Here is a 27396-nt window from a genome sequence, read left to right on the forward strand (position 1 = left end):
TAATTTGATCTGTCATTCTGATTCTAAATAAATACTCATGATTTCTTGTATAAGTATGTTTTATCACCTGTCTGTAAAGCGCTTTGAGCTAAATAAAAATTATTATTATTATTATTATTATTATTATGCGGAAGAACATTTTGTAACATGGGTTGTGCTTCAGACCCCCTCCTGGAGCGGATGAATCTGACTGCTAGTGCGTTGAAATAGTATTCAAAGAGAACTCGGTCAAAGTGAAATCCTGGTGAAGGACACGTCAGAGGATGTGAGTAAATGATCTACTATTGTCATCATATCTTCATCAGTATGTTGATTTTACGTTTGAGATCTATCGAGCCGGGCCTTCTTTTCAAGTCTGTGTGTGATGTTAATACGTAAAGATGTGTGACTTGGTCTGAAAAACCCACGAAAAACCCACACGACACCCTGACTTTATTTTAGATTTAGTTTTTTTTTCTTCTCCTGGATTAAATTCTAGATATTCTAAGGCATAATGAGAAGTCTGAAACTGTTTTTGGTGCACAAAACCAAACCACAAATTAAGTTTGCGTAAGGGAAAAGAATGGGGCTTTTAAAAGAATCCCTTTGTGCTACGTTTTCCACGTTTTTGTGCCTGATACCTCGAGTGTCGCAATCGTTTGCAGCTTTTTCTCCTCAGGCGGCCTCAGTTCGTGATCCTGCCTGTTCGCTTCCTTTGTCCCGTTCGGTACCTTTTTCTTTCCATTTGAACAGCACAGCCTCGGCTAATGCTGAGATTTATGTAAATCCCCCCAAGTCAACAAATGTGCATGTTATTTTTCAGGGTTTCTTTGCGATGCTTAGTGTTTTATGAACCCACTCAAGCCAGATGGAAGCAGTTAGGGGTGTGTTTTGGTCAAGTCTGTGTGTAATGCCTGTTTTTCAGCAGCTTAGGAAATTAGTAGTCACAGTTGCTCGCTCTTGCTCTCTTTCTTTCTTTGTAATAACGGAGTACTGAGTGATTGCCATTCAGAGGAAAATGAACATGTGCCGCACCAGGAGATTCAGGTAATTTGGGTTTCAATTAAGCCTAAATGGGTTTTAAATGGGCCTGTATTGTTGCACGGACAAGTAAGCACTGTCTTGTGTTGCGTTAGACTGTGTCCTGAGTCGTTCTCATCGATTCAACTTAAAAGTGAGCACAAAATGTGCATTCTTCTGCAGTTTCCCCAGGCCTACCCACACCCCTCTGTTTTTGCCTTGAGAAAGTGCTGACCTTAACTGCTGGGCCACCACGAGATATGTATATGTCTGTTCCACGCTGCTGGCAACGGGCCTGGCGCCCCCTTTTCCACCAACACTGCACTCTTTGATTCACTGAATCAAAACTTTTATCTCATGCCCTTCATGCGTGGGTTTGGTCTGGTGCAGAGGTGGATGGTAAATGGTTACGTTTACAAAGTTTATTGAAATTAAGTTTCCAAATGATAATACACTGATCAGGCATAACATTCTGACCACCTCCTTGTTTCTACACTCATTGTCCATTTTATCAGCTCCACTTACTATATAGGTGCACTTTGTAGTTCTACAGTTACAGACTGTAGTCCATCTGTTTCTCTGCGTACTTTGTTACTTTGTTCTTCAGTGGTCAGGACCCCCATGGACCCTCACAGAGCAGGTACTGTTTGGGTGGTGGATCATTCTCAGCACTGCAGTAACACTGACGTGGTGGTGATGTGTTAGTGTGTGTTGCGCTTGTCTGAATAGATCAGACACAGCAGTGCTGAAGGTTGTTTTCCTAGTCTTTAAAGCGCAAATTTTAACTTAAGAGGCCACTGCTGCACAACAGAAGGACGCGAATACGCATATTTAAAACAAATGTAGTGATAGTTACATGTTTAATTTTTTCAGAATGTACCTTTAAATAACTGCACTTCCGTTTGGGGTATTCTGCCCACTTCTGGTCTGGTGACTCTAAAGCTTTGTACTGTAAAAACTGTGGTGATGTGTCAAACCTAGCGGTATTTTAATGATCATTACAGGTCATCATTTTTCACAATCATAGACAAATTCAGTTCTGTCTCAAACCTTAGCCTGTTTGGGGCTACAAGGGGGAGAAATGGTTCATATTGCTGGTTTCACACTGTGACTATTATTATTATTTTTCTTGTTGTTATGAGTAATGAAATTATAAACTGGTTAAAAGGTAAATACCACAGTTTTCCCATCCTGATTTGTTTTCGGTGGGTTTCATGTTCTGCACTACATTCAAACAAGTCAACAATCCAGATACCTCAAACATACATACAGAGTGCCGTTCCAGCTGTTGCAGCCAGATGGCGCCAGTCCCTCATCCAGAGCGCACGTGGAAAGTATCACAGGTGTCCACTCCCCAGGCCTGTCTTAGGAGGCTGGACGGACGACTGCCCCGTTTCTCACACTTTCACCCAGCCAGAGAATCGCCTCTCAGTCTGGAAGTCAGCATAAGTAGCGATTGAAATTCCGTCCATGGCCCGGGTCAGGACCACTATATGCTAATCCTGGCCTTGTGCTAAAGAGCCTTCTGTTCTGGCCCTTGGTTGCTATGCTTTGGGGAAACACCCGGTTGCCATGAGAAAGGAGGGTGGGGGGCTTCAATAAAACTGTCCCATTCGATTGTGAGCATGAAGCAGTTGCTTTGCAGTGACTGACCACAGTGACCGAAACGTGGGTGTGCATTTTGTAATTGTGTTTTTTTTTCCCGTGTTTTCAATGGAATCCACAATGTGAGGTAACTTCATTGGCCAGTACGTACATTGAACAGCCAAGCACATGTTAGCAATTGAATAAACAAAGCAATAAATAAATTGCCTGGCGCTCAGCAGTCACTTGCATGCCTAACCATGCATGTCCACTGGGAAAAAAGGGGGTCCCCCTCAATCACAGCAAGGGGCCCAAGCAGTGGACTGATCAGCTTGGACTTCATTGCTTTGTCTTCGCCCAACCACCTAATGACGAAAGCATTCCGCTCGTTTTTTGTGCTCCTCTGATCTCTGAGCTCGCCCGCCCCCCAGATTAAGTGAAGGGGGACAGCAGTGACCCTTTTTGAGAATTTGGCCACCCATACAATAGATTACAGGGCAGGCCAGGGCTCTATTGAACATGACATGTAGCAGAAAATTGGTTTGAAGTCTTGCTCATTTTTCTGGAAAGGAGGGAAGGGGGACACTGAAGAGCCCACAACCTCAAGTAAAACGTTCAGTTACTTCAACAAAATGATGACTCGAGCAGACGTGAACGTAGCTAACGAAAGTGTCAGCGAAGTAAAAGTAACAGGCCAAAAAAACATTGAGGTCTCCACAGAACTGGAGTGGAACTTTTTAGTACATCCAGCATCCATCCATTAGAACTGGGGTTTGTTAGGAGTTGTTGCCTTTTTGGATCCTTGGACCTAAAATGCCAACAAACTGCTAAAACGCTAAAGCTGCAAAGTAGATTGAAGAGTGGGCGCAACATCAAAATGGTCCAGGTGCTGAAACAGATCAACAGGATGAAATTAAACCTCCCAAAAAAGGAACTAAAAGTGAAGAACTGAAACAAATGAGGAGAAATTAGATTCTGTAAAAATATACTGGAGCAGTAGAAAAAGTCACATCTGAATAATTCACCAAAGACCACTTCAGACCTTGGGGTCATATTACTGCCATAAAGCGTATATTTAGGGGCCTAAAACTAGCATTTAATGCTTATTGTAATATTATTATTGGTGCAGAACTGCACCCCTCAGCTCCATCCCTCAACAACATTTATGATTTTGTAGCATTTTAGTGTTTTTGTCTCTACCCAAACTGCATACATCATTGGAAACCCAAATGGCGCTTAACTAATCCTGCCTGCTACCCACTGATCTACACTGACCAGGCATAACATTATGACCACCTCCTTGTTTCTACTCTCATTGTCCATTTTGTCAGCTCCACTTACTATATAGGTGCACTTTGTAGTTCTACGGTTACAGACTGTAGTCCATCTGTTTCTCTGCATACTTTTTACCCTGTTCTTCAGTGGTCAGGACAAGGAGGTGGTCATTATGTTATACCTGATCGGTGTAGATGCTAATAAATACATCTGTGGTGCTGAAACTAACCTCAACCGGTCGTCAAAACTTGTAAGTATCCATCCCAAAACACTTAATAATTCAAAATTCACTTCCACTTTCAAGTTACATCATCAAAATCCTGCTTTAGAGACAAACTACCTGAGCAGTGTAGCTAACAGGTGAGTATGTTTACAGCAGACGTAGCAACGGTTAACGGTTTTTCATTTTGACCCCTTTAGCTAAGCACGTTTCTCTGTCATGGTGCTAAATATAATAAGGAGAATTCCAGCAATTTTTCTAAGAATATTTTTTTTTTGCATAATTCCATTGTTGTGATGTAAACAGAGTCATTCAGAGTGGTTTGATGTGAAACGGTTCGTTGTGGAGACCCTTGTGGTGGTGATAGGAACCAGGGGGCACAGCGTCTACAACACTAATAGAGCCATTGTATGTGCTATTCAAACCACCAGTGAACCTACACGAGTCTAATGAGTATATGGGATGTTGATGATGGAAAAAAGCATGAAAATCTGAAACAATACGCTTTCCTTGGGAACTATTTTGCCTTAGAACACAATCCATGTATCCCTCCACCGTGGATTAAAAATAAATGAATTAACAAGAGGTTTTAGGATAAAACCTAAACATAGAACTGTCGACAAACATTGACTCAGGCAACGTAATCATAAGCCTTATAAGTAAGAACGTTCTGTGAGGGGGCTTTTAGAGGTGGACGTCTGGTTCCTATCACCACCGTTGTGAACGATTCTGACTCTAGAACGGAGCGTTTCACACCAAACCACTCTGAACGACTCTGTTCACATCTTAACCGCTTAATCACGTAGATATTTTGGTGGAGTTCCCCTTCACGTACATGGAACTGAATGGAGCTGGTGTTACTACCCATAGAAAATAAAGTATAACTTGGTCCGGCCAGTTCTTGGACACTCCCTCCGCACTCGCAGCGCTCTCCCACACTCTCACACACTCACACACACAGCACCCAGAGAGGGAGAGCGCGCGAGCAAAACAGGATGAGAGAATGAGAATGAGAGATCAGGTCAGTGAGGCATCAAGCCGGACACACAAAGCTTCTTAACGGCAGCAGGTGGAGGAGGAGGAGGAGGAAGAGGAGGAGGAGAAAGAGAGAGACCGAGACCATCCCGGGGGCGCGCGCTCTCGTCACCCACCTGCGCGCTCTCGCCACTGTCACCACGAGCAGCGAGCGACTAGCAGCGCCCGATGGCACCGGCTTTAGGGTGATCGAGGATGAGGATGAGGATGAGGAAGGTTTGGCACGGGGAAGCCGGCAGCGCGCTTTTACTGCTTGCGCTCGCCGCGCACGCGCAGGTAAGCCGCGGATTGACGCGCTATTTTCAGCCGCGCCGTGACTTGAAGACTTTTTTGCTCTCGCTGGGCGCGTAAAAGACCAATTGGTCCAGTTAGAAAGTGCTGCAAAGTCCACTTTTCAGCTCCGCTCTTCATTAACGTGGCTGCAGTCGTCTGTTTTAGTGGTACCCAAATGTGAATCACGCAGTCTCACTGGGTTCTTTAGTAAAGGCAATGGTTCTATTTAGAACCATGGTTCTTCTGGGGCTCTTTAGTAAAGGCGGTGGTTCTATGTAGCAGCAAAAAGGGTTTTTCTGTTGTTACAAGCTTGACATCATAACAATAGCAGAACCCTTTTTGGCGCTATAGAGAACCATTTTCAAAAAGGTTCTATATAGAACCATATATAACATTCTCTATTAATCTGAAGAACCATTCAATCATGCAGAGAGCCATTCAAGCATGCAAATGCTCTATATAGAGCCATTGTCTTTAATAAAGAATTCATTTTTTAAGAGTGTATGTAGAACCATTTCATGCTTAAATGGTTCTTTGCATGGTGAAATAGGGGGAATGTGTTGTATAAGGTTCTAAATAGCACCAAAAAGGGTTCTTCTATTGTTGCTAGCTTGACATAGTAACAATATGAGAACCCCTTTTGGTGCGATACACAACCATTTTTGGAAAGGTTCAATATAGAACCATATACAACACATTCTCCATCAATCTGAAGAACCATTTCATCATGCAAAACACCATTTAAGCATATAGAACTCATGGTTCTATGTAGAACCATTGCCTTTTCATTGTTTTTTACACCCTAAATGCTCCAAATATGACTATTTTGCTTGCAGTTCTCTCTTATTTTATAAAGCAGAGGTGTGTTAGTCCACTGTCTGAGCTGTTTTTTTGCATGAGCTGCAATCTAGAACCACCTGTTGGTGCTTCTTTCTTTGTTACACTTGTTGCTCCTGCATGGGCGTGTAGTGCAGCTTCTCCTTTCAGACAAAGATGTGTCTGCATGCGCAGTATATTGCGGGTTACTGGAGCTGCTGCAGTCATTTTCAGGTCTATCGGAGGTCGTCTGCGTTATTTCGTGACAGTAAGCTGATAGGAGGTGGCCGAGGGTGCGCGAGGTGACCTGGGGTCTTCAGTTTTGCTCTCTGACGTTGGTTCTGTGTGACTGTCCAAAGCATGCATGTAAAAAGCATTACTGTACCGTAAAGGTGCAGCCTCGTCACGTTGGCAGTAGATGGGTAATATGTGTCTCTGCTTCATGAAATCTTAAATAGTAACAGTTTTTGGTAACACTGTACTGTTGGGTGCTGTTCATTGGGCTACATGACACCTACATATCTCTGTTGTCGGAAGAAAACATTTTTCAGTTTTTGACATCATTTGAAAAAGCCTGTTGACCTTTACATTGTGTGTAAATTTCATGATGAATGGAACAAAAGAAACGACCCAAAACGACTTGGAAAAACGTCTGGTTCCATTGACTTTCATTAAAAGTAAAGCAGTTTTTTTCCTTCTCCTGTAAAGTTACCATTTTGGAGATTCTCTTCCAACAACAGTGATATGCTTGTCATGACAACTGACATAACCCTACATAAATGTTTATAAATGCTTATTCCAATTCACTCTAAAGGTTACATTTCCCAATTTGGAAGTAAGAATTATTCCATAGAAATACTCAAAAATACACAGATGAGACTGGGGTAATTAGTTACACTGTAGTAAATGAATGCTTTATTCCTGACAGTTTATTAGATCAAGTATTAAAATAGCCAAACGTAGCATACCGGAGTAATTTTGTTAGCCCCCTTTTACCCTGTTCTTCAGTGGTCAGGACCCCCATGGACCCTCACAGAGCAGGTACTATTTGGGTGGTGGATCATTCTCAGCACTGCAGTAACACTGACGTGGTGGTGGTGTGTTAGTGTGTGTTGTGCTGGTCTGAGTGGATCAGACACAGCAGTGCTGCTGGAGTTTTTAAACACTGTGTCCACTCACTGTCCACTCTATTAGACACTCCTACCTTGTCAGTCCACCTTGTAGATGTAGAGTCAGAGACGATAGCTCATCTGCTGCTGCACAGTTTGTGTTGGTCATCCTCTAGTCCTCCATCAGTGGTCACAGGACGCTGCCCACAGGACGCTGTTGGCTGGATATTTTTGGTTAATGGACTATTCTCAGTCCAGCAGTGACTCTGAGGTGTTTAAAAACTCCAGCAGCACTGCTGTGTCTGATCCACTCAGACCAGTGCAACACAAACTAACACACCACCACCACGTCAGTGTTACTGCAGTGCTGAGAATGATCCACCACCCAAATAGTACCTGCTCTGTGGGGGTCCATGGGGGTCCTGACCACTGAGGAACAGGGTAAAAGGAGGCTAACAAAGTATCAGAGAAACAGATGGACTACAGTCTGTAACTGTAGAACTACAAAGTGCACCTATATAGTAAGTGGAGCTGATAAAATGGACAATGAGTGTAGAAACAAGGAGGTGGTCATAATGTTATGCCTGATCGATGTAGCATCCAACTTTTATTTTGGCCTGAAAACAAGCACATTCACTACTGTGTAAAAGTATAAAGTGCATTTAATTCCCAGTCTTAACAACCATGAAGTACAAGTTATTCATATTTCTGCAGAGATCAGATATGAGATAATCTGCTTGGATAATGAAAGGGGGAAGTCAAAGGAAAATAAGTTAATAAGAAAAAAAAGAGAGTTTCCAAAACTGGAGTTCATAAAGTGATTAAAAGATATAAAGAAAATGAGACTCATAACAACATACCAGGCTTGGTTGACCCCAAAACTGCCCCCATCAGATAAACAGCACTTAAAGCTTCCATCTTTGAGAGAGAGAAGAAAATCAAGCTGCTTCAGATCTGAGACCTCAACATCACTGAGCGTGTTTGGGATTATTTGGATCGTGAAAAGCAGAAACAGCAACCAACTACTAAGACTGAACTTTGGAGGTGTGGATAAATATCCCTGCAGATTTCTTTGAAAAATTAAAAGCAAGTGCTGAAAAACTTGAACGCTGTAATGAATGCAAAGAATGGAAGCATTAGATAACAGAAAATTATGTTTAGTTGTTGAGGCCTCTGTAATTTTCTGTTAAATATATTTTCAGCTTTTTTTTCTAATGCTGAAAAATAAATAACTTTCACTTAATTGCCATTTTGCCTGGAAATGAAACTAAATGGTCGTCTTTAACTGTTGCACAGTTTATCTGTCAATGCTGACACACAAACATTTATTAAATACCGAAATTGAGACTAAATTCACTAGAATTAGCACTATGAGGACTTATTAGCATTATGCAGTCATCCATTTCTGATCAATTTTAGATCAGATATCATTTTGCATCAATTATAATCAATTCCAGCATTCCAAAATCAGTTCCGTCGAATCTCCACTTCAAGCATTGATTAATTTTCAGACTCTCGTGATCACGGTAACCATGGTAACTGGGGTAAATGTCTCCATGAGCCAGATTTACTGTATTGTAAGTAGCAGCGTGAAGTGCTTGGTCCCCTAAAGAATTCCATAGAACTCCTGTTGTATTCTCCAGTCGTTCCCCCTGCTGCCCCGGGTTCAGGTATTTGGGTTCGGGGCTGCGGCCCACAGTGTGAAGACCAGACCCTGACTGGGACAAACCTTTGAGCTGAGAGACTCTGTGTGTGTACTGGAGGTTCCTGCAGCGGGTGGACATGCCTGCCCCGGCACTGAGGGCGTGAGAAACACTGCGGTCTTCTTTGTGCTGGTCTGCAGTTTGTTGCTCCAAGCGCAGAGATTTGATTCACAGCAAAGCCCACAGAATTACGGAGCTGCTGTATCAGTACGCAAAGAAGTGGCTTCCGGGTCCAGATAATGATATTCGTTAAGGTGGGAAAGACAAAATATGATCTCTGGTCAGCACTTCTACCCTGAAGAGTGGAAGAAATATGACCGCTGATGCATGTGTAAGCATTTACGAGAGCTGCAAGGACGTATGATTTAAGGCTTTTATATATACATATGACCACCTCCTTGGTTCTACGCTCATTGTCCATTTTATCAGCTCCACTTACTATATAGGTGCACTTTGTAGTTCTACAGTTACAGACTGTAGTCCATCTGTTTCTCTGCATACTTTGTTAGCCCCCTTTTACCCTGTTCTTCAGTGGTCAGGACCCCCATGGACCCTCACAGAGCAGGTACTATTTGGGTGGTGGATCATTCTCAGCACTGCAGTAACACTGATGTGGTGGTGGTGTGTTAGTGTGTGTTGCACTGGTCTGAGTGGATCAGACACAGCAGTGCTGCTGGAGTTTTTAAACACCTCAGTGTCACTGCTGGACTGAGAATAGTCCACCAACAAAAAAATATCCAGCCAACAGCGTCCTGTGACCAGCGTCCTGTGACCACTGATGAAGGACTAGAGGATGACCAACACAAACTGTGCAGCAGCAGATGAGCTATCGTCTCTAACTTTACATCTACAAGGTGGACTGACAAGGTAGGAGTGTCTAACAGAGTGGACAGTGAGTGGACACAGTGTTTAAAACCTCCAGCAGCACTGCTGTGTCTGATCCACTATATATATATATATGCGGTGCTACATAAAAGCTACTAATTAGCGGTGGACGATATGTAGGGGCTGAATGAATCATTGTTTTTGTATTTCAGTGGCAAGAGCTCAAATTCATAGTTGTCCTTACAGTTTTTAAGTGGAGAAATTTAACCTAGTAAAACACTACATTCGCCGTTCTATCCATAAACCTGAATAAACGGATGTGCCGACTTGGAGCTTCATTTAAAGAAAATCATTGAATGATCAAAATCTGTAATTAAGAATTTTTAAAGTCAATTTAATTTGCACCAACAAGCTACTTAAGAAAAAACTGAAGAAAGAATTATACAATGGATCTCTGAGGTCATTAGTCATTCTGTACATTTACAGCATTTTGTAGCAGATGATCTTTGATGTCCAAGTGCTTTGATGTCCATTCAGAGAATATATCCTAGCTAGAACAAATAGGTCAGAGTCCAACCTCCCCTTGAGCTCAGACATGGCCAGAAACAAAAGCCTCATGCCTGGAAAGAAAGATAATGAATTAAAGATAGCGTAAGTGCAGTACAATGCAATACAAGGTCAATAGTTCACACAATAGGGTTCATTTAAGTGCTTCACGAAGAGACGTGTCTTCAGTTGCCATTTGAAGACAAGGGACTCTGCTGTTCGCACAGCCAGTGGAAGTTTGTTCCACCGCCTGGGTGCCAGGACAGAGAAATGTCTTGACGCTTGTCTTCCATATGAGTAGTTTGTAGTTGGTGTCATATTTGGAGCTCCGGGTCTGAGCTGGATTTTTCTAAGGGAAAAATGAATGGAACTTTTGAAAATCGACTTTTTCATGTAGGGCTGAAAAATTAATCATTTTTATATCGAAATCACAGTTTAAGCGAGCGCAGTTTTCAAATTGCAGTATATTAAATATCGTAGTCTACATCAGAGGTCACTTATAGGCAGACCACGGTTCGAGTCCGGACCCAGACACTGTCCTATGCGGACCTGGACCTATAACCGATAATCTATAAATTATTTAATTTTGATGGGGTGGTCCTATTTTAATCAGCATAACTTTTCTAGCCTTTAAGGTACTGGTTTAGCGGCCCGGGAGACTAACAGACCAATCACATGTGTTGTAAATATCATGCGACGCTACTCAGCCTATCAGATCTGTGCATTACAATGAAACACTGAGACCTGAGTGAGTGACGCACACACAGGGGAGGGATGAGGTGAGAAACAGCAGTCAGAGAAGAAAGTGAGCCAGATTGTTTCACATGGCCGTGATCTAAAAACAGAAAACTGAGAGTAAATATTGTTGAAATATGACTGAATTGTACTTTATTTGATTTGACATTCAGTTGTTGACTGTATAAGATGTTGATATACCTACTAGGCTACTTCAGTAAACAGTATATGGCACTGAGTCATGATGCAAGTTAGACATTATGATGTTCTGGACCTTCGCTTAAGGAAATTTTCTCTAACTGGACCTTATTGAATTTTAATTAAAGACCCCTGGTCTACATTATCAACAACATTGTCTTATTGGTAATAACACAGAACTTGTAAAACTGCCTGTAGATGAGTTAGACCAATCAGAGGCAACCAGATCTCCATGTATTGTGACATCACAACCACAAGTTACTGGCAGTTTGGCTGACTACATTCAGGGGTCAAGCCTTAAGACAGAAAAGGTGGATATTGTGAACTTCTTGGCCTGAAAACAGGCCTGAACCTTATGGATAATGATCTCGATTTAAATTGCAGTCACAGTATCGGTCAGAAAAATAACAATTAGATATTTTCCCCAAATCGTTCAGCCCTACTTTCACACTCTGCGGTAAACAAAAAGGTTCTAAACCGAAACGTTTTGTCCTGCATACATTTTTACTCTGAATGTCACTGGATCCTCTGAATGACATGGTCATGAAGGAGCCAATATATTTGCTACATCCTTACTAATAGCAACCTAACACTCACATCAAAATGACCTCACATGAAAATAGACAATAGATTTCTGAGGTCATTCAGATGTACTGTACAACTGACCAAGCCTCTTAACTACTTTTTTCCTGTGTGGTATCTGGGTAGATACACCCGAGCAATTTCTCCCATTGGTTAGGCCTTCAGGAGCTGAAATGAAGGCCTAACATGATTAAAACCTAACATAATTAGGAACTGACAGTAGAATTAGCCAAGCACATGTTGATTTACAATGGGTGGAAGTAATTTTGTGAGAAAAAATGTAGCATCAGGACTTCTGGAAGTTCTAGGTACATCACTGACCAATGCATTTTTGACAGATAGAGGCAGCTTTGTGCCAGAGCTGTGAAAGACTGTCTGTAAAAATGTGTTGATATAACTATGATCATTTTCAAATAAAACATAGAATGTCTTTTACAAGCTTTAAAACTCTGCGTTTAATCTAGAACGGCGAAAAAATGTTCATGTTAATCTCTATTAGCTTAGCGCTAGCATACTACTGAAGTTCTATATTGAGGCTAGCAGTAATGAGCAATATTACTGAGGTGTTTTTATTTATTTATTTGTTTATTTATTTAGTTTTAACATTTATGGCCTGAATTCAAGGCACAGCAATCGCTGTTTACCGCTGGAAAAAATACTTGATATACTCAGAAAGTTGTACTGTAACGTAATTTAGCACTATAATGCCGACCTAGCCTTAAGCCCTATTCGAGCTGGATTAGTGTTATCTTGGGAAGTGCTAATTTGAGTGATTTTAATCCGGTATGAATCTGCAGTATCCATAGTTTTAACAAGTCTGCTAAGGAATAATTCCAGAGTGAATTACCTTTAATAATCCACGGAACTCAGAGCTTCCTTAGTAATTGCAGTCCTATATCAATTGACCTCACAGTTAACAAATCTGCGTTATGCAAAATGGTGCGTCCTTTTTTTTGTTTTTTGCAACCTGATGATGAGGCTTACAGCTATAATGGAGCTCGATTTCTTAATCCTCAAGTTCCTGAGAAGACTACTGAAGTCCACAACAATTGAGTGAAGGCCAAATTAAAAGGAGAGGGAAATGAAAGTGCCTCTCACATTTTAAGTCTCCTCCCTCGTCCAGCGATCCCTTTTGTTCTTTTTTTGGCCCTATTTTTCGGCCACACAGCCTGTTGTTATTGTTCAGAAGTGTGGTGCCTGTCACAGTGCTGACATAAACATTTTCGTGGTGATGTTTCGATCCAGGCAATTTGGTGTAATTTGAGCAAACCACACAGATCCTTCGTTGCATACGATTTGGCCAGTCAAGTCATGAGCAAATTACATCACCGAACCTCCTCTGGTACAACTAATCCAGCTCAAATAGGGCTTTAGACAGATGTTAGGCAGTAAATACACAGTATTTGGTCTGCAAACATGATGAACAGTAAATGGTCCTCATTTATGATTGACCACTTTTGGTAGAGCATTGAAACAGTTCTTGTCCTCGTTTCAGGCTTTGGAGAGCAGTCGTCCATTGAGAGTTGGACGACGGCCATTCTAATTGAATGTTTTTTGAACATTATTTTTTCTTTGATAATTTTCTCTGAAAAGAGATGGTCAGTATTTCTGGAAATGGAGTTTATTTTTCTATTGAGTCAGCTGTTACTGGTCAGTGCACAAAAACGTAATATGGTCAGTTTTTCAAGCCTAATAGTCGAACCATTGTACTGAATCAATAGAAGTCATGCTCTGTCCACTGTCACACGGCAGACAGTAGTGTTGGAGTCTTCAGTGCTGGTGGGCTCAAAGGGGAATTCCACCCACAAAGTTACACAAAGTGGTTTGCTGTGAAACGCGCCGTTCTAGAGAAACCAAGAGAGAGTTGTTCACAGTGGTGGTGACAGGAACCAGACGTCTGAAGAACTGAATGCCTCTGAAAACTCCCTCTCAGAAAGCTGCTACATGAAATGTTTGTGAATATGCTGCCTGATGCCTGAGACATCATTTTATGGTGGTTTTGAGATGAGATTTCGGTCTTTTTAGCGATGTTAGGCAAAATAGTCATTAGAAAATGTTTATTTTTGAATTGATCGTTATCAACATTACATGTAAAAATTCTGAAGACACATGCAGGTTCGTCAGTTTGGACAGTAAATAAAATGGCTGTGTTTGTGCTGTAGACTTTGCGACCCCTGGTTCCTATCAGCACCACTGTAAGAAAATCTGAGCAAATTTCTCTGCACCATTTCACATCAAACCTCTGTTTATATCTCAGTGATGATGCAGAAATTTTGAAAATTGCCCTTTAACGTTCCTGGAAAAAAGCCCTGTGATGCAGCACCGTGAGACGGAGATAGAGTGAGATGGAGAGATAGAGAAAGAGAGAAAAGGAGAGAGGGAGTGCTGAAAGACAGGTATGAAGGGAATGAGCCTGGCAGGGGATGGCAGGAGAGGAAGAAAGAAGGATGGGGAGTGATGACCGCTTCTTTATCTGTGCCGAGCGTTTGAAGTGTGGTGGGTTTTAGGAGCAGGAATGGGACAGTATGGCACAGCGCAACAGTGAGAGGACAGTGTGGGCATTGAGATGCTCTGCCGGGATTTTTTTGGGCGGGGAGTCACAAAGAGAGGACAGGCACCACCATGTCTTACTGTCCGACAATGCTCGGAATTCCTTAAGCGTGTGTGTATGTGTAAGTAATGTTTTCTCTTTGGAGTTTCTTTTAAGGTTCGTCACACCCCATTCCTTTCTCATGTGTAGGCCAATCACCTATTCCAGGGGTGCACAGCTCTGGTCCTGGAGGGCTGTAATCCAACACAGTTTGGTGATTTACCTGCTCAAACACACCTGATTCAACTCGTCTGTTAATTGCCAGGGTTAGTGGGTGTGTTTGAGTAGGGAAGCTACCGAACTGTGCTGGACACCGGCCCTCCAGGACCAGAGTTGGGCACCCCTGACTCCTTGGCACAGGTCTAATCCCTAGTATTTACCCTCACGGCTGGAAATGGCTATTTACATTGAAATATACTTTAAAATATACCATAAAATAACCGATCCATTCATAGCTTTTTTATCATCAACCAATTAATGCTTTAATCTAGTGCACTTCCAGCCTTACAAACACTAAGATATTTCAAAAGCTTAAATATTTTTTCTTCGAGAAGTATTATTACTGCATATCAGGGGTCTCTGACCTTTTTTGTTGAAGTAGAAGAACAAAAAACACTCAAATTCTGCCAACAACAGTGTTTTTGACTGATTGTTGCAAATGAATCTAGATCTCTATGCAGCCTAGACTTTTTCATTACACACCCTATAATCATTAACGCTTCCATTAAACACCAGGGATTCAAAACAGCTTAATTGCAACTGAAACGTCTGTCCTTAAACCTATTTATTCATACAACGTGTCCATGTATCCAAGCATTTTCATGTCTTAGCATTTCTTATGAAGATTAATCTGCTGTGTTTTATGCAGTCAAACCATTTGAATATAAGGAATGGGTTGATTAGTTCAGAGAACGCTCAATGTAGGGACAGTTGAGTGGGAGAGGTGCACCGCTGCTGACATGTTTAGGCACTAGGCAGCATATTGGTGGGCAATATGATGATATTTTGTCATCATTGTGATAAATTCTGTCACAATACACTTTTCTGAGCATATTGTGGATATCATCAGTACTTCAAGAACATGTTTCATTACAAAGAGAGTATAATTAGTACTGTTTAGTTGGGTTTATTCGCAGTGCAGTTTGTGAAACACATCTACAGTGTGTAGATTCTGTTCTTAGAACAAAACCCGAATAAGAAAACTGGTGAATGTCAGAATCTTTGTGAAAACTGTGTGAATGGGTTTTAAGACGAAATTTCTTCTCAAGAACGGTTGGTGAATGTAGATTTAATATGGAACTTTTAGTGGTAGAGCTTATATTTTGTCCTAACTTTCTGAAATCTCAGAAAAGCTAAATATCATGATGCATATCGTGTATCGTGAAAATGTTTGATGTATCGTGGCTGAGCTTGTAGCAGAGATGAGGAGAGGAAGCGTCCATATGGACGAACTCGATTTTTTCCTCCGCTCTGCGGCGAGAGTGGACGCGGGGTCAGTGTTATCGCCCCCTGTCTGGACCTCAGCCTGCCTCCTTATCTACCTTTAAAACAAAGGCAGTAGTTTAGTCTTGACTGGGCAGTTTCCTCTCAGTCAGAGCATAGAAACACTGTTCATCAAGGACATATACAAAGACCTCACGTGATGTTTGCTGTCATGGTGTGCATATAAACACCTCAGTCTGAATCTGTAATCGGATTGCATTCAATAGGATTGGCAGAAATCTTTGCATGTAAACACAGCCACTGACACCTTTTTGCCACAGTTTTAGAATTCTGACTCTTTTACTGCCACCGCCGTTCTCACTGCAGGTTTGTTGTGAGGAGTTTTTCCTTCACTTGTGGAAGAAGTAGCCTGTAGAGATGAGTGTGTTTGGCTGAGAGGCGTGTCAGGACTTGTATTTTGCAAACAAGCCCATCACAATAATAATAGATACTTTCAGATGGGGTGGGCAGTACAATGATATTTATCGTTATCATGAAAAATTACAATACAATATGCTTTTCTAAGCACATCGTACACATCGTCAGTACTTCACGAATGCTGGCCAGCTGCACGTTTGACAACAAAAAGATCACAACCATTCCTGTTTGATTTGATTTAATGCAGTACAGTATGTGAAAGGTTGAATGAAATCATTAGAAACTGACCAATGATGAAAAAAGCAGAGGATGACCAATGAATTGTGCGAGACAACAGACTGGCTATGGTGTTGTCCACCTAGACGGCTTCCTATAAGGGCAGTGTTTCTAATAAAGTGGCCAGCGAGTCTATATCGTCTGTTTGTGCTCGTTTTGTTTACCGCAAATGAGCTGTTGACAGTGTGTGCACCGGCATCTGAGTGGACCTGCTCTGACCCCTCGCCTCTCTGCGGAGCTTATTAGCTCAAAGTATGTGCATGTGTGTGTGTGCGTGTGTGCGTGTGTGTGTGTGTGTGTGTGTGTGTGTCCTCACCTCCCCATCTCTGAAAATGAGAGATGAAAAGAAGAATAGCAGCAGTGAAGAGAGAACATGCTGCACAATGAACAGAGATGGAGAGAGTTCCCAGCTCCGGTGAAAAAAGAGAAGAAAGGAGCAAAGGAGAGAGAGATAGAGAGGGAAAGAAAAGAGCAAAGGAAAGAGAGAAAGAAAGAAAGGAAAGAGCCGTGTTCCCAGTGTCTGCCGTCCCTGGGGAGAAGTGGAGAGAAAAAGAAAGGAGTGGTATTGATACAGAGAAAGAATGGAATCTAAAGAGAGTGCGGTGTAGAAGGGTAGGAAGTAGCCGCCACATGGGAGGAGGTAGAGAAAAGAGAGAGGAGAAAAAAGAGCGTGAGAGAGGGAGTGGAGGGGAAAGGGGGGGTAAATAACCTGAGGGGAGAAAGATTGAGCCGGATAAGGTGAGATGATTGAGCAGATAGAGGCTGAGCTTGTAGCAGAGATGAGGAGAGGAAGCGTCCATTTGGACGAACTCGATTTTTTCCCTCCGCTCTGCGGTGAGAGTGGACGCGGGGTCAGTGTTATCGCCCCCCGTCTGGACCTCAGCCTGCCTCCTTATCTACCTTTAAAACAAAGGCAGTGGTTTAGGGGCCTTGATCAGTCTTGACTGGGCAGTTTCCTCTCAGTCAGAGCATAGAAACACTGTTCATCAAGGACATGCACAAAGACCTTCACTCTCCATAGAAGAACCGCCTTAGGTTCCCTAAAGAACCTTTCAGTGGAAAGTTATTTAAAGGATTACGCCAGCATTTCCCTGCCTGCCTGTAGCACATCTGTATCATACACTCTTAAAAAAGAAGGTTCTTCAAAGGTTCTTTAGTCAAGGGTATGGTTCTGTTTTGAGCCATGAGTACTATATAGAACCATTTCATGCTTAAATAGTTAAATTTGCATGGTGAAATGTTCTTCAGACTGATGGAGAATACCTTTTTGAAAATGGTTCTGTACACCACCAAAATGGGTTCTTCTGTTGTTATGATGTCAAATTTGAAACAATAGAAGAACCATGTTTGGTGCTAAATAGAACCATTGTTACATTCTCCATCAATCTGAACAGCAATTTCACCCAACAGTGAACCATTTAAGCATGAAATGGTTCTATGTAGAACTATGTATTCCTTTTCCTTTTAAGAACCCTGAGGAACCACCAGTCACATGGGTAGTAATTTAGACAATGTTGACTGTACTTAAACATAAAAGATCATAAAACCCGTTGACTCAAAATATGCATAGGCCGTATTAGTACATAGTACCAGAACCTCTGGTACCAGAAAACTGAAGCTGTGCCTTTTTTATTTCCATTGGCCTTTGGTCCATAGCAAAGGTTCTAGTTTTATGTTTTTTGGTGCCTGTTCAGGTAACACTTGCAGCTAAAGCCTTAGTGAATTTCACTCTTCCATGTGAAGATAAAGTCACCAAGCACTACTGCATGACCAGCTAGTGCACCAGAATGTACACTAGAATGGTATGTTGGTGTGAAGAGTTGGCTAAGGTAGCGTAAGTACCCCTGTTACTGGCCACCTCAAAACTCTCTAAGCTAACTGTAAATGACTGAAAGCACTTTACTCACCCTAATCAATGTTTTTTTGGGAGAGATACATGTGTAGATTAATGTGTTTACTTTGACACTAGTATCGCTAGAATGATGGGGGTCCCCCAATATCGACCACCTCACTTCCGGTTTTCCGTAACTCATCTTTCAGCCTAAAATTCAGCGTATAAAACTGTAAAAAACATGTGACGTTATTGTATTGTTTCATTGATGTAACAATCTGTATTGATGTTAGGGGTAGCTACGTTAAGCTAGATAGGAAGCTAATGCTATTAGCATTGATTGTAGCCTCCACAGAAGTTTGATGTTTTGCTCATATTTTCACACTTGATACTTAAGAAAAATGTTTTATTTGATTTTGCACATAATTTTGTGTGGTACTGACCGCAGCACATGAACTACATTGTTTCATATCAGCCAATAAGTTAAGCTAACTAGCATGCAAAGTAGCTAATTAGCCAAATGTGATTCCTCAGAGTAAAATGATGAAAAGATAGTAAGATTGAGTTCACTGTGGTTACATAGTTCCAGCTGTCTCTATTCAAGTGGCCAGTAAGTGCATCAGAATGTAAACTAAGGTATGTTGATATGAAGAGTTGGCTAAGGTGAGCTAGCTTGGAAGCTAATGCCATTAGCATTGATTCTAGCCTCCACAGAAGTTTGACGTTTTGCTTATATTTTCACTCTTGATACTTGAGAAGAATGTGTTTTATTTGATTTGCAGTACAATGCAGTACATTGACAAAGTTAAGCTAACTAGCAAGTAGGGCTGAACAATTTGGAGAAAATATCGAATTGCGATTTTTCGGACTAATATTGCGACTGCAATTTAAATGGCGATTTTTTTTTTTATAAATGGTGATTCCGGCCTGATTTTTTTTGGCCAGGAAGACCAGAATATCCACCTTGTCTGGCTTGAGGCTCGACCCCTGAACGCAGCGTGCTGAACTGCCAGTAAGTTGTGGTTGTGATGTCACAACACATGGAAATTTGGTTGACTCTGATTGGTCTAACTCGTCTGCAGGCACTTCACAAACTCGGTTAGGTTCAGTTTCCCCTCTGTAAACTTAAAACAACCGTTTTGTTAGTGCACACATTTAAAAATGTGTGCTAAAATAAAAAATAAAAAAATTGCAGCTTATGCGATTTGAAAAGTTAAATTGCCTTTTATTAAATTAAATTGCCTTAAATTGCGATTTCGATGTAAAAACAATTAATCTTTCAGCCCTACTTGCAAGTAGCTAAGTAGCCAAATGAGATGCCTCAGAGTAAAATGACCAAAAGACAGTAAGATAGTTAGCTGTGGTTACATAGTTCCAGCTGTCTCAAATAGGACAACTAGAACTGTAATATCTGTTGGTTCCCATTTGGTTCAGTTGGAAAAACACCCTTAAAACTGCCCATTGGCTTCTATTATAAGTGTTGTTATGGAGGTTACAAAACTGAGGAGGTGACCGGAATGAGTAAATGTTGCACACAAATGTGTATGTATTTTTACACACCACTCAGTAGCACGTAGACCCGTGGTTCTCAAAGAGATATTGACATGCTTTTTAAATTATGCTTATTATGACAGGCTCTCTCTTTATAAGTCAGGTTCCCTTCCAGTTGGCTCAGATTTGTATGTATTTTAAAGAGAAATTTAGAAATAACTTAGAAAACCTTTACTTTTTTGAGTAATTACTCGTATTTATCAAACCTCTTAGACTAATAATACTGATCTACGATCAGCTGATGTTTTTTATATAACACTGAATAACATCCCATTACCTGATGAGACCTGATCTTAGATCAGTTCTCTTACTTTGAGATTCTTGATCAACGTGGGCCGCTGTTAGCAGCATGTGACGAGGAGTAAAACCAAACAGGAACTTGAACATCAGCATGTTTTTAGCTTAGCTGTGGAACTTCAAGACCTTGAGTGAGACGAGAAGATAGAGAGGACTTCAGCTTTCTAAAAAAGCCCCTCAACTGTGGGAAAAACCGTGCCACTCTGCTTCCACTCTGCACCGCTCACATACTTTCCCGCACTCGTGACACAAAGAAGGCATTTCTGTGGGAGACACGGCCAATGTCATCATACAGAAAGTTCAGAATAGTTGCTTACAAGTTTGTTCAGTGTTAGTTGGCCGTTGACTGGCTTGAGATTTTTTCGTGCAGCGTGAGAACCTGAGAAAAGACCCACGCCAAATCGTGAGAGCTGGCAACCCTCATTGTTTTGAGTAAACTGGAATAAGTGAACTAAGTACACAGTAAAAATATTCTTTGCTGTAATCGACCATATATTACAAAAGCACCAGATAGAGATCGGGTTGATATGTTGGAGTATTCCTTCAAAGAAGCATCAGTTGAAAGGTCCATTATTAAAAGAACCATTTTTGTCCCCTTTATTTTGAACTTTTAGTCAATTCTAACCTCAGGTCATCGGTTATACACCGATCAGGCATAACATTATGACCACCTCCTTGTTTCTATGCTCGTTGTCCATTTTATCAGCTCCACTTACTATATAGGTGCACTTTGTAGTTCTACAGTTACAGACTGTAGTCCATCTGTTTCTCTGATACTTTGTTAGCCCCCTTTTACCCTGTTCTTCAGTGGTCGGGACCCCCATGGACCCTCACAGAGCAGGTACTATTTGGGTGGTGGATCATTCTCAGCACTGCAGTAACACTGACGTGGTGGTGGTGTGTTAGTGTGTGTTGTGCTGGTCTGAGTGGATCAGACACAGCAGTGCTGCTGGAGTTTTTAAACACTGTGAGTGTCCACTCACTGTCCACTCTATTACCTTGTTGGTCCATCTTGTAGATGTAAACTCAGAGACAGCAGCTCATGTGTGTCAGCATAGTTTATGTTGGTCATCCTCTAGTCCTTCATCAGTGGTCACAGGACGCTGCCCACAGGACGCTGTTGGCTGGATATTTTTGGTTGGTGGACTATTCTCAGTCCAGCAGTGACACTGAGGTGTTTCAAACTCCAGCAGCACTGCTGTGTCTGATCCACTCGTACCAGCACAACACACACTAACACACCACCACCACGTCAGTGTCACTGCAGTGCTGAGAATGATGCACCACCCAAATAGTACCTGCTCTGTGAGGGTCCGTGGGGGTCCTGACCACTCAAGAACAGGGTAAAAGGGGGCTAACAAAGTATGCAGAGAAACAGATGGACTACAGTCTGTAACTGTAGAACTACAAAGTGCACCTATATAGTAAGTGGAGCTGATAAAATGGAGAATGAGTGTAGAAACAAGGAGGTGGTCATAATGTTACGCCTGATCGGTTTATATCTAAGCAAGAATTTATTACTACACTTTTAGGGCTGCTTTCCTGGACGTAGTTGGTCTAGGACTGACTTGAATTTCCAGTGGTGAGCCGTCATTGAACATCTGTTCTTCTAGGCTTTGACTTAATCTCCAAGAAGCACCTACCTTGTTCTTCCACTCGCTGGCCACTTTCCTTAATTTCCAGCCTGGGATCAATAATGTCTTATCTTATAGATCCACTACATAGGTGTACAATTACAGCATATGTAGCCCATCTGTTGTCGTAGGCAATTTTTCGTCCACCCCCTACCCAATTCATCATTGGTCAGTTTCTGGCCACAGGACGTGCTGTTGACCAAATATTATTTGGGTGGTGAACCATTCTCAGCACAGCCTTGACTGTTTTTACACACATCACTGTCATTGCCAGGTTGAGAGTGGCCAACCCACCAAAAATATCCAAGCAAGAACAGCTCAGTGGTCAGTAACTGACCACTAATGAAGGGCTAGAGGATGGCTAACAGACTATGCATGAAAAAAAGGTCTCTAACTCTACACCAGCAAAGTGGAGCTGGGGTTTCTAATAAAGTGGCCAGTAAGTGTGGTTGTACTGAACTGATGACGTATTTACAACGTAACATGATATTAAAGAGCACATAGGGATGCACCGATTTGGGTATTCTAGGTCAACGATGATGTCCGGTACTTTTCAGGAACATGCAGTGCTGTGCAAAAGTCAGAGACCACCCCTTCGTTTATTTAATTTCTAGTCAAAAAGGTCATTAAGTACGAGTTATTCATTTTTCAACATCAGAATAAAACAGAAAATGTATATGTAACAAAAAAATACACAAATAAATATAATTTCAAATTTTTAATCATTTAGTACTAGTATTTAGTGTCCAGCCTTTGCTTTTATTTCTGCTTCCATTCTTTTTGCTTTCAGCTTTTCCAGGAAATCTGCTGGGATACTTTTCCACACCTTTCAGTCTTGGAAGATGGTTGCTTTTTTTTGATTCTCACAATCCGTGTAACTGAATGATTCAGTGGATTTAAAATTAGTCGTCAAATCTAAGCCTTGGATAAATTTCTTTAAATTTAAATGACCGTCTGCCCATAACGATGTGATTCTGGTACGATCATTTATTTTTATACATAGCATTAGAAGAAGGCCAGACTTCTTAATTGTATATTAATGATATGGGATGAAATATGAATAATCAAAACTGATGATTAGAGATTCTTTTGCTAATACAGAAAAAGAGCTAGACTGCTCTCAAATTGTTGCCTCAAGTGATTTTCTCTCATTCTCAGATGTAATCCTGCATGCACTCATCAGTTCACTGCCTGTTTCTAAACTCATTATTTTCCTCTCTTTCATCACTCTGTCCAGGTTGTGTGTGCAGTGGGCACTTTTGAGCTGCAGATCCACCAATGGCAAAACTCTCTGGGCATTCTACAGAGCGGTCAGTGCTGTGACCTCCAGGCCGGCGGGGCTCAGCAGTGTCCTTCCAATGATCAGTGTGACACGTTCTTCAAGGTGTGTCTGAAGGAGTACCAGGCTCGTGTGGCCCCCACGGGCTCCTGCACGTTCGGCTCGAGCAGCACGCCCGTCCTGGGTGGAAACTCGCACACAGTACGGCACCATGGACACGAGGGGGCCGAGGGAGGCCGCATCATCTTCCCCTTCAAATACGCCTGGCCGGTCAGTTCAGCTTCAGTTTGGTTGCTGTTAATTATACATAGCTTAAATGTTGCTGTTGAGGATTTTTTTAAGGGAACTGTTTGGCCAAAAATCTAATTTACACAGTTTTCCTCATCTTTGGACACTCTGGATAAAATGACCACTGTGTATCCACTGTTACATCTTTTGTAAACATACTTAGTTGCTTCCTGTAGTGGTGCTGCATTTGGCTCTGTAGTGAGATTTTCTGGTTTAAAGACAAGGAAAACCCCTTCTGATGATGTGTCTTGACTACAACTGCTTTATGGTGGATTTTAGAGGGTGGGCTTACTGACTTAGATTTCTTTACAGTGGTTGTGATAGGAACCAGACGTCCTGATGTCTACAGTGCAAATATAGTCAGTTTATTAACTATCCAAAATCACCAGTAAACCTACACATGCTTTTTTAGTTTTTATGTATTTTTATTTATATACTGTTGATGGTAAAATAGAGGTCAATCTGAAAAAAATAAGTTTAACAAGTTTTCTTTAGGGACTATTTTGCCTTACATCACCCTTCATGTATCATTCCACCATAAAACAATTAAAATAAATTGATTTTAACACCTTATTAAACAATGTCTCAGGCGTCAGGCAGCGTATTCATAACCATTTCATGTAAAAACTTTCTCAATAACTTTCTGTAAGCTGGCTTTTAGCGGCATTAAACTCTTCAGACGTCTGGTTCCTATCACCACCACTATGAACAATTTTGACACAGTAAGTTTCTCTGGAATGAAGCATTTTCTGCCAAATCATTCTAGATGATTTTGTTGACACATTAACAATTTAATTATGCAGAAATTTTGAAAAATCAGTGGAGTTCCCCCTGTGGTGGTGTTCCCCTTGCACAATGTTAATTGGAGATGCACAAACCTCTATAACTTGTTAGCTACATTTTCATAAGTGCTGTATAAACAGAGAGCAGTAAACTGGACAATGGGGTAGATTTAACTATTAACTATAAACTGTAACTATTCCTTTAAAATATGATTGTGGAAATTTCCATTGTTATTTGGGCTGCGTCTGATTTTGTATTTGTTCTGCTCTGACAGTGTTAGACTTTCTCAGAGTCGCTGGCTTTTAATCGACATCTTACAAAGTTGCTATTAAAGTCTGCCTGTTGCTGCTGCTGACTTGCTAATACATTAGCATTCGCTTGACCTTGAACTGGCCTTCATTTGGCAAGACATCAGCTCAGCATGGCCCTGCGCTGCCCCAGCAGTGGCCTTGCTCTGAGCCGCTGTTGTGACAGAAGGAGTGGTGCGGTCAGCGTTTGGCTCGTAACTGCCCAAGTCTTTAAGCTGATTACACTCTTTCACCCGGCGCTCATTGATCAGAGTGGATGAAGTGCAGTGGAGAGATGGCTGTGCGGCGCGAGTCGCCTAGTGGGCTTCCTTTGCAGCACTGAGGCTGGACTTGTGTTACTCAGTGTTCTATGTTCTTTTTCCTTCCTCGCCTCTGCCTCCTACTCCCATCCGCACATTCTCTCCCGACTCTCTTCTCTGGGTGAGCCGCCGGCCGGACAGTGCATTATTGGCTTCCCCTAACGTCTGACCTTTGACCTTAATGACTAAATTGTCCTTCTTTACAGTCAGTCCTCACTGCAGTACTTCTCCTCTGTTCTGTACTCGTCAGTTTTCTTCTCCTCTTGTCTGTTATTCTCTTCTCTTCTCTTCTCTTCTCTTCTCTTCTCTACTCTTCTGTTCTCATCTCTTCTCTTCTCTTTTTCTCTTCTGTTCTCTTCTCTTTTTCTCTTCTATTCTCATCTCTTCTCTTCTCTTCTACTACATTCTTCTCTTCTTTTCTCTTCTGTTCTCATCTCTTCTCTTCTCTTCTACTACATTCTTCTCTTCTCTTGTTTTCTCTTCTCTTGTTTTCTTCTGTTTTCTTCTGTTCTGGTTTGTTGTGTTGTCTCTTGTTTTCTTCTCTTCTCTTCTCTTCTCTTCTCATCTATTCCATTTTTCCCAGTTCTCCCCCGTTTTCTTCTCTTCTCCTCTTTTGTTCTCTTTTGTTTTAAGTTCTCTTCTCTTCTCATTTTTTTCTCATCAGTGCTTTTTAATGACTTTTGTCTTTATTTGTTTTTGAAATGGAAAAACACAATGGAATAAGTGATTTACAACAACAGTAGTGGAGAGAGATACATTCATTAGATGTTTATTAGTGATAGTTTGACCAAAAATCAAATTCTTCAGAATGTGATCAACCTAAATGATCAGCTAAGACATACTTGCACTCTCATTTTGCTGTTGTAGTTTTTACTGGATATACAAGGCTGGCATGCAAACTGAGTGCCTCAGTCATACATTCTTGCAACAAACTGCTCAAACAGACTTGCGGATGTGGTTTTCTGACACTGTACAGAAGAAGGTTTGAATTCTGTAAGTCACCTTTGTTTACTTTTACAGATGTTTTATAGATTCCTTAACAACTCGACACAGTGTGCCGTGTGCTGATTAGCATGCATTCATTACTTGTTAGCCTCCAGTGTAAAACTAAAGAAGAACACTTCGAACAAAGATGTCTTGGTGGATCATCTACTGAACCACATCTTTAATTTTGCGAGGTGGACAGAAGCTCATACAAGGTGACCTCACTTATACGGTCAGATTGCTGACGTTCTAAAACCCTTCACATATGAAATGAATGGATCCCTCCACTGGTCTTATTTAAAGCCTATTTAAATAACTCCACTCCCTTTTCTCATGTCCTTGTTACCCTCTACCTGTAAATCTTTGGTTACTTTGACTTTCTCTTTCTCTCTTTCTTCTCTCAGACGGTTCGACCTTTCCTGTCCTATCATCCATAATGGATCAGGCTAATTCCCTTCTAACGTTACTCACACGGGCTATTTCTGTTCAATTACAGCTCAGCAGAGTCGTTCTACAGTTCAGTACCAGTTTTCCGTCTGCCAGTTATGTGTCGCTTAGCATAGTTGGCAATGAAGGAGAAACAGATAGACAGAGAGAGATAGAGAGAGAGACAGAGGCAAGCGGAAAAAAAAGAGAGAGAGTTTGATGCAAGACCACAAGCTCAGTCCATAAAAGTAAGCCAGAACAACAGCCCGAGCTGGGTTGGGTCTGCTTGTTTGTCTTGTGGTTTCAATCATTGATTTTAAAGGCTGAGTTTCCTCAGCAGTTTGGTTGGGGCTGTGTTGTGGTGTGGTGGTGGAGGGGAGGGGTCTGGTTGGGGGGGGCGGGGGTTGAAGGGGTCAATTCCAACCCCCCCACCACTGTCTGTAGTTTCCCAGAGATCTTAGAAACACAGACCTAACTAGGGCTGAATGATTTGGGGAAAATACCTAATTGCGATTTTTCTTATTAGTATTGCAACTTATTGTGATTTAAATTGCGATTACTTTCTGTGAACTGAAGTCCAGACCTGGTATTTTGGCCAAGAACTTCCAGAACATCCACTTTTTCTAGTTTAGGCTTGAACACTGGACATGACAGACTGCAAGTTAGTTGTGGTTGTGATGCCACAGCATATAGGTTTTTGGTTGATCTTGCTCTTTTACTACTCTGTTGTGGCTCCACAGCAGAATCAGATATTTAGGTAAAAATAAAATAATCCTCCTTTACAGTAAAATAAAGCTCTGCTTATTTTTCTAACACAGTTTTAACAATAAATGGTCTTAAACATTGAAATGTATGACTGCCTATTCACCAACTTTTAACCCTGAAGCTTGGCGCACAGACTGCTGGTCACCATAGCAACAGTCACGCTTAGCTAGGAGCTTACGAAGATGAACAAAGAACAGAGGCTGTTACAGCTACAAAGAAGGACTAACTCTGTATTAATGCCTTTGGTTTTGGAATGAGATGTCCAGCAAGCTCGTACAGGTGTGATGCCAGGTGTCCACATACTTTTGGCCATATAGTGTAACTT

At 41.5% G+C, this 27396-nt stretch overlaps 1 protein-coding gene across 1 annotated transcript in view; it reads left to right on the plus strand.

Annotated features, from left to right (window-relative positions):
* The first annotated feature begins 4245 nt into the window (after positions 1–4245).
* The window catches only part of LOC118818317 (protein jagged-1b), a 104025-nt gene continuing 80874 nt past the window's right edge, over positions 4246–27396 (plus strand). Inside the window, exons 1-2 of the mRNA XM_036585545.1 lie at positions 4246–5389; positions 23177–23488. Of these exons, the coding sequence (XP_036441438.1) occupies positions 5309–5389; positions 23177–23488 (393 nt within the window). The 5' untranslated portion in view covers positions 4246–5308. The remainder of the gene's footprint in view (positions 5390–23176; positions 23489–27396) is intronic.

Source organism: Colossoma macropomum, unplaced genomic scaffold (assembly GCF_904425465.1).
Source record: "Colossoma macropomum unplaced genomic scaffold, Colossoma_macropomum, whole genome shotgun sequence".
NCBI classification, from domain to species: Eukaryota; Metazoa; Chordata; class Actinopteri; order Characiformes; family Serrasalmidae; genus Colossoma; species Colossoma macropomum.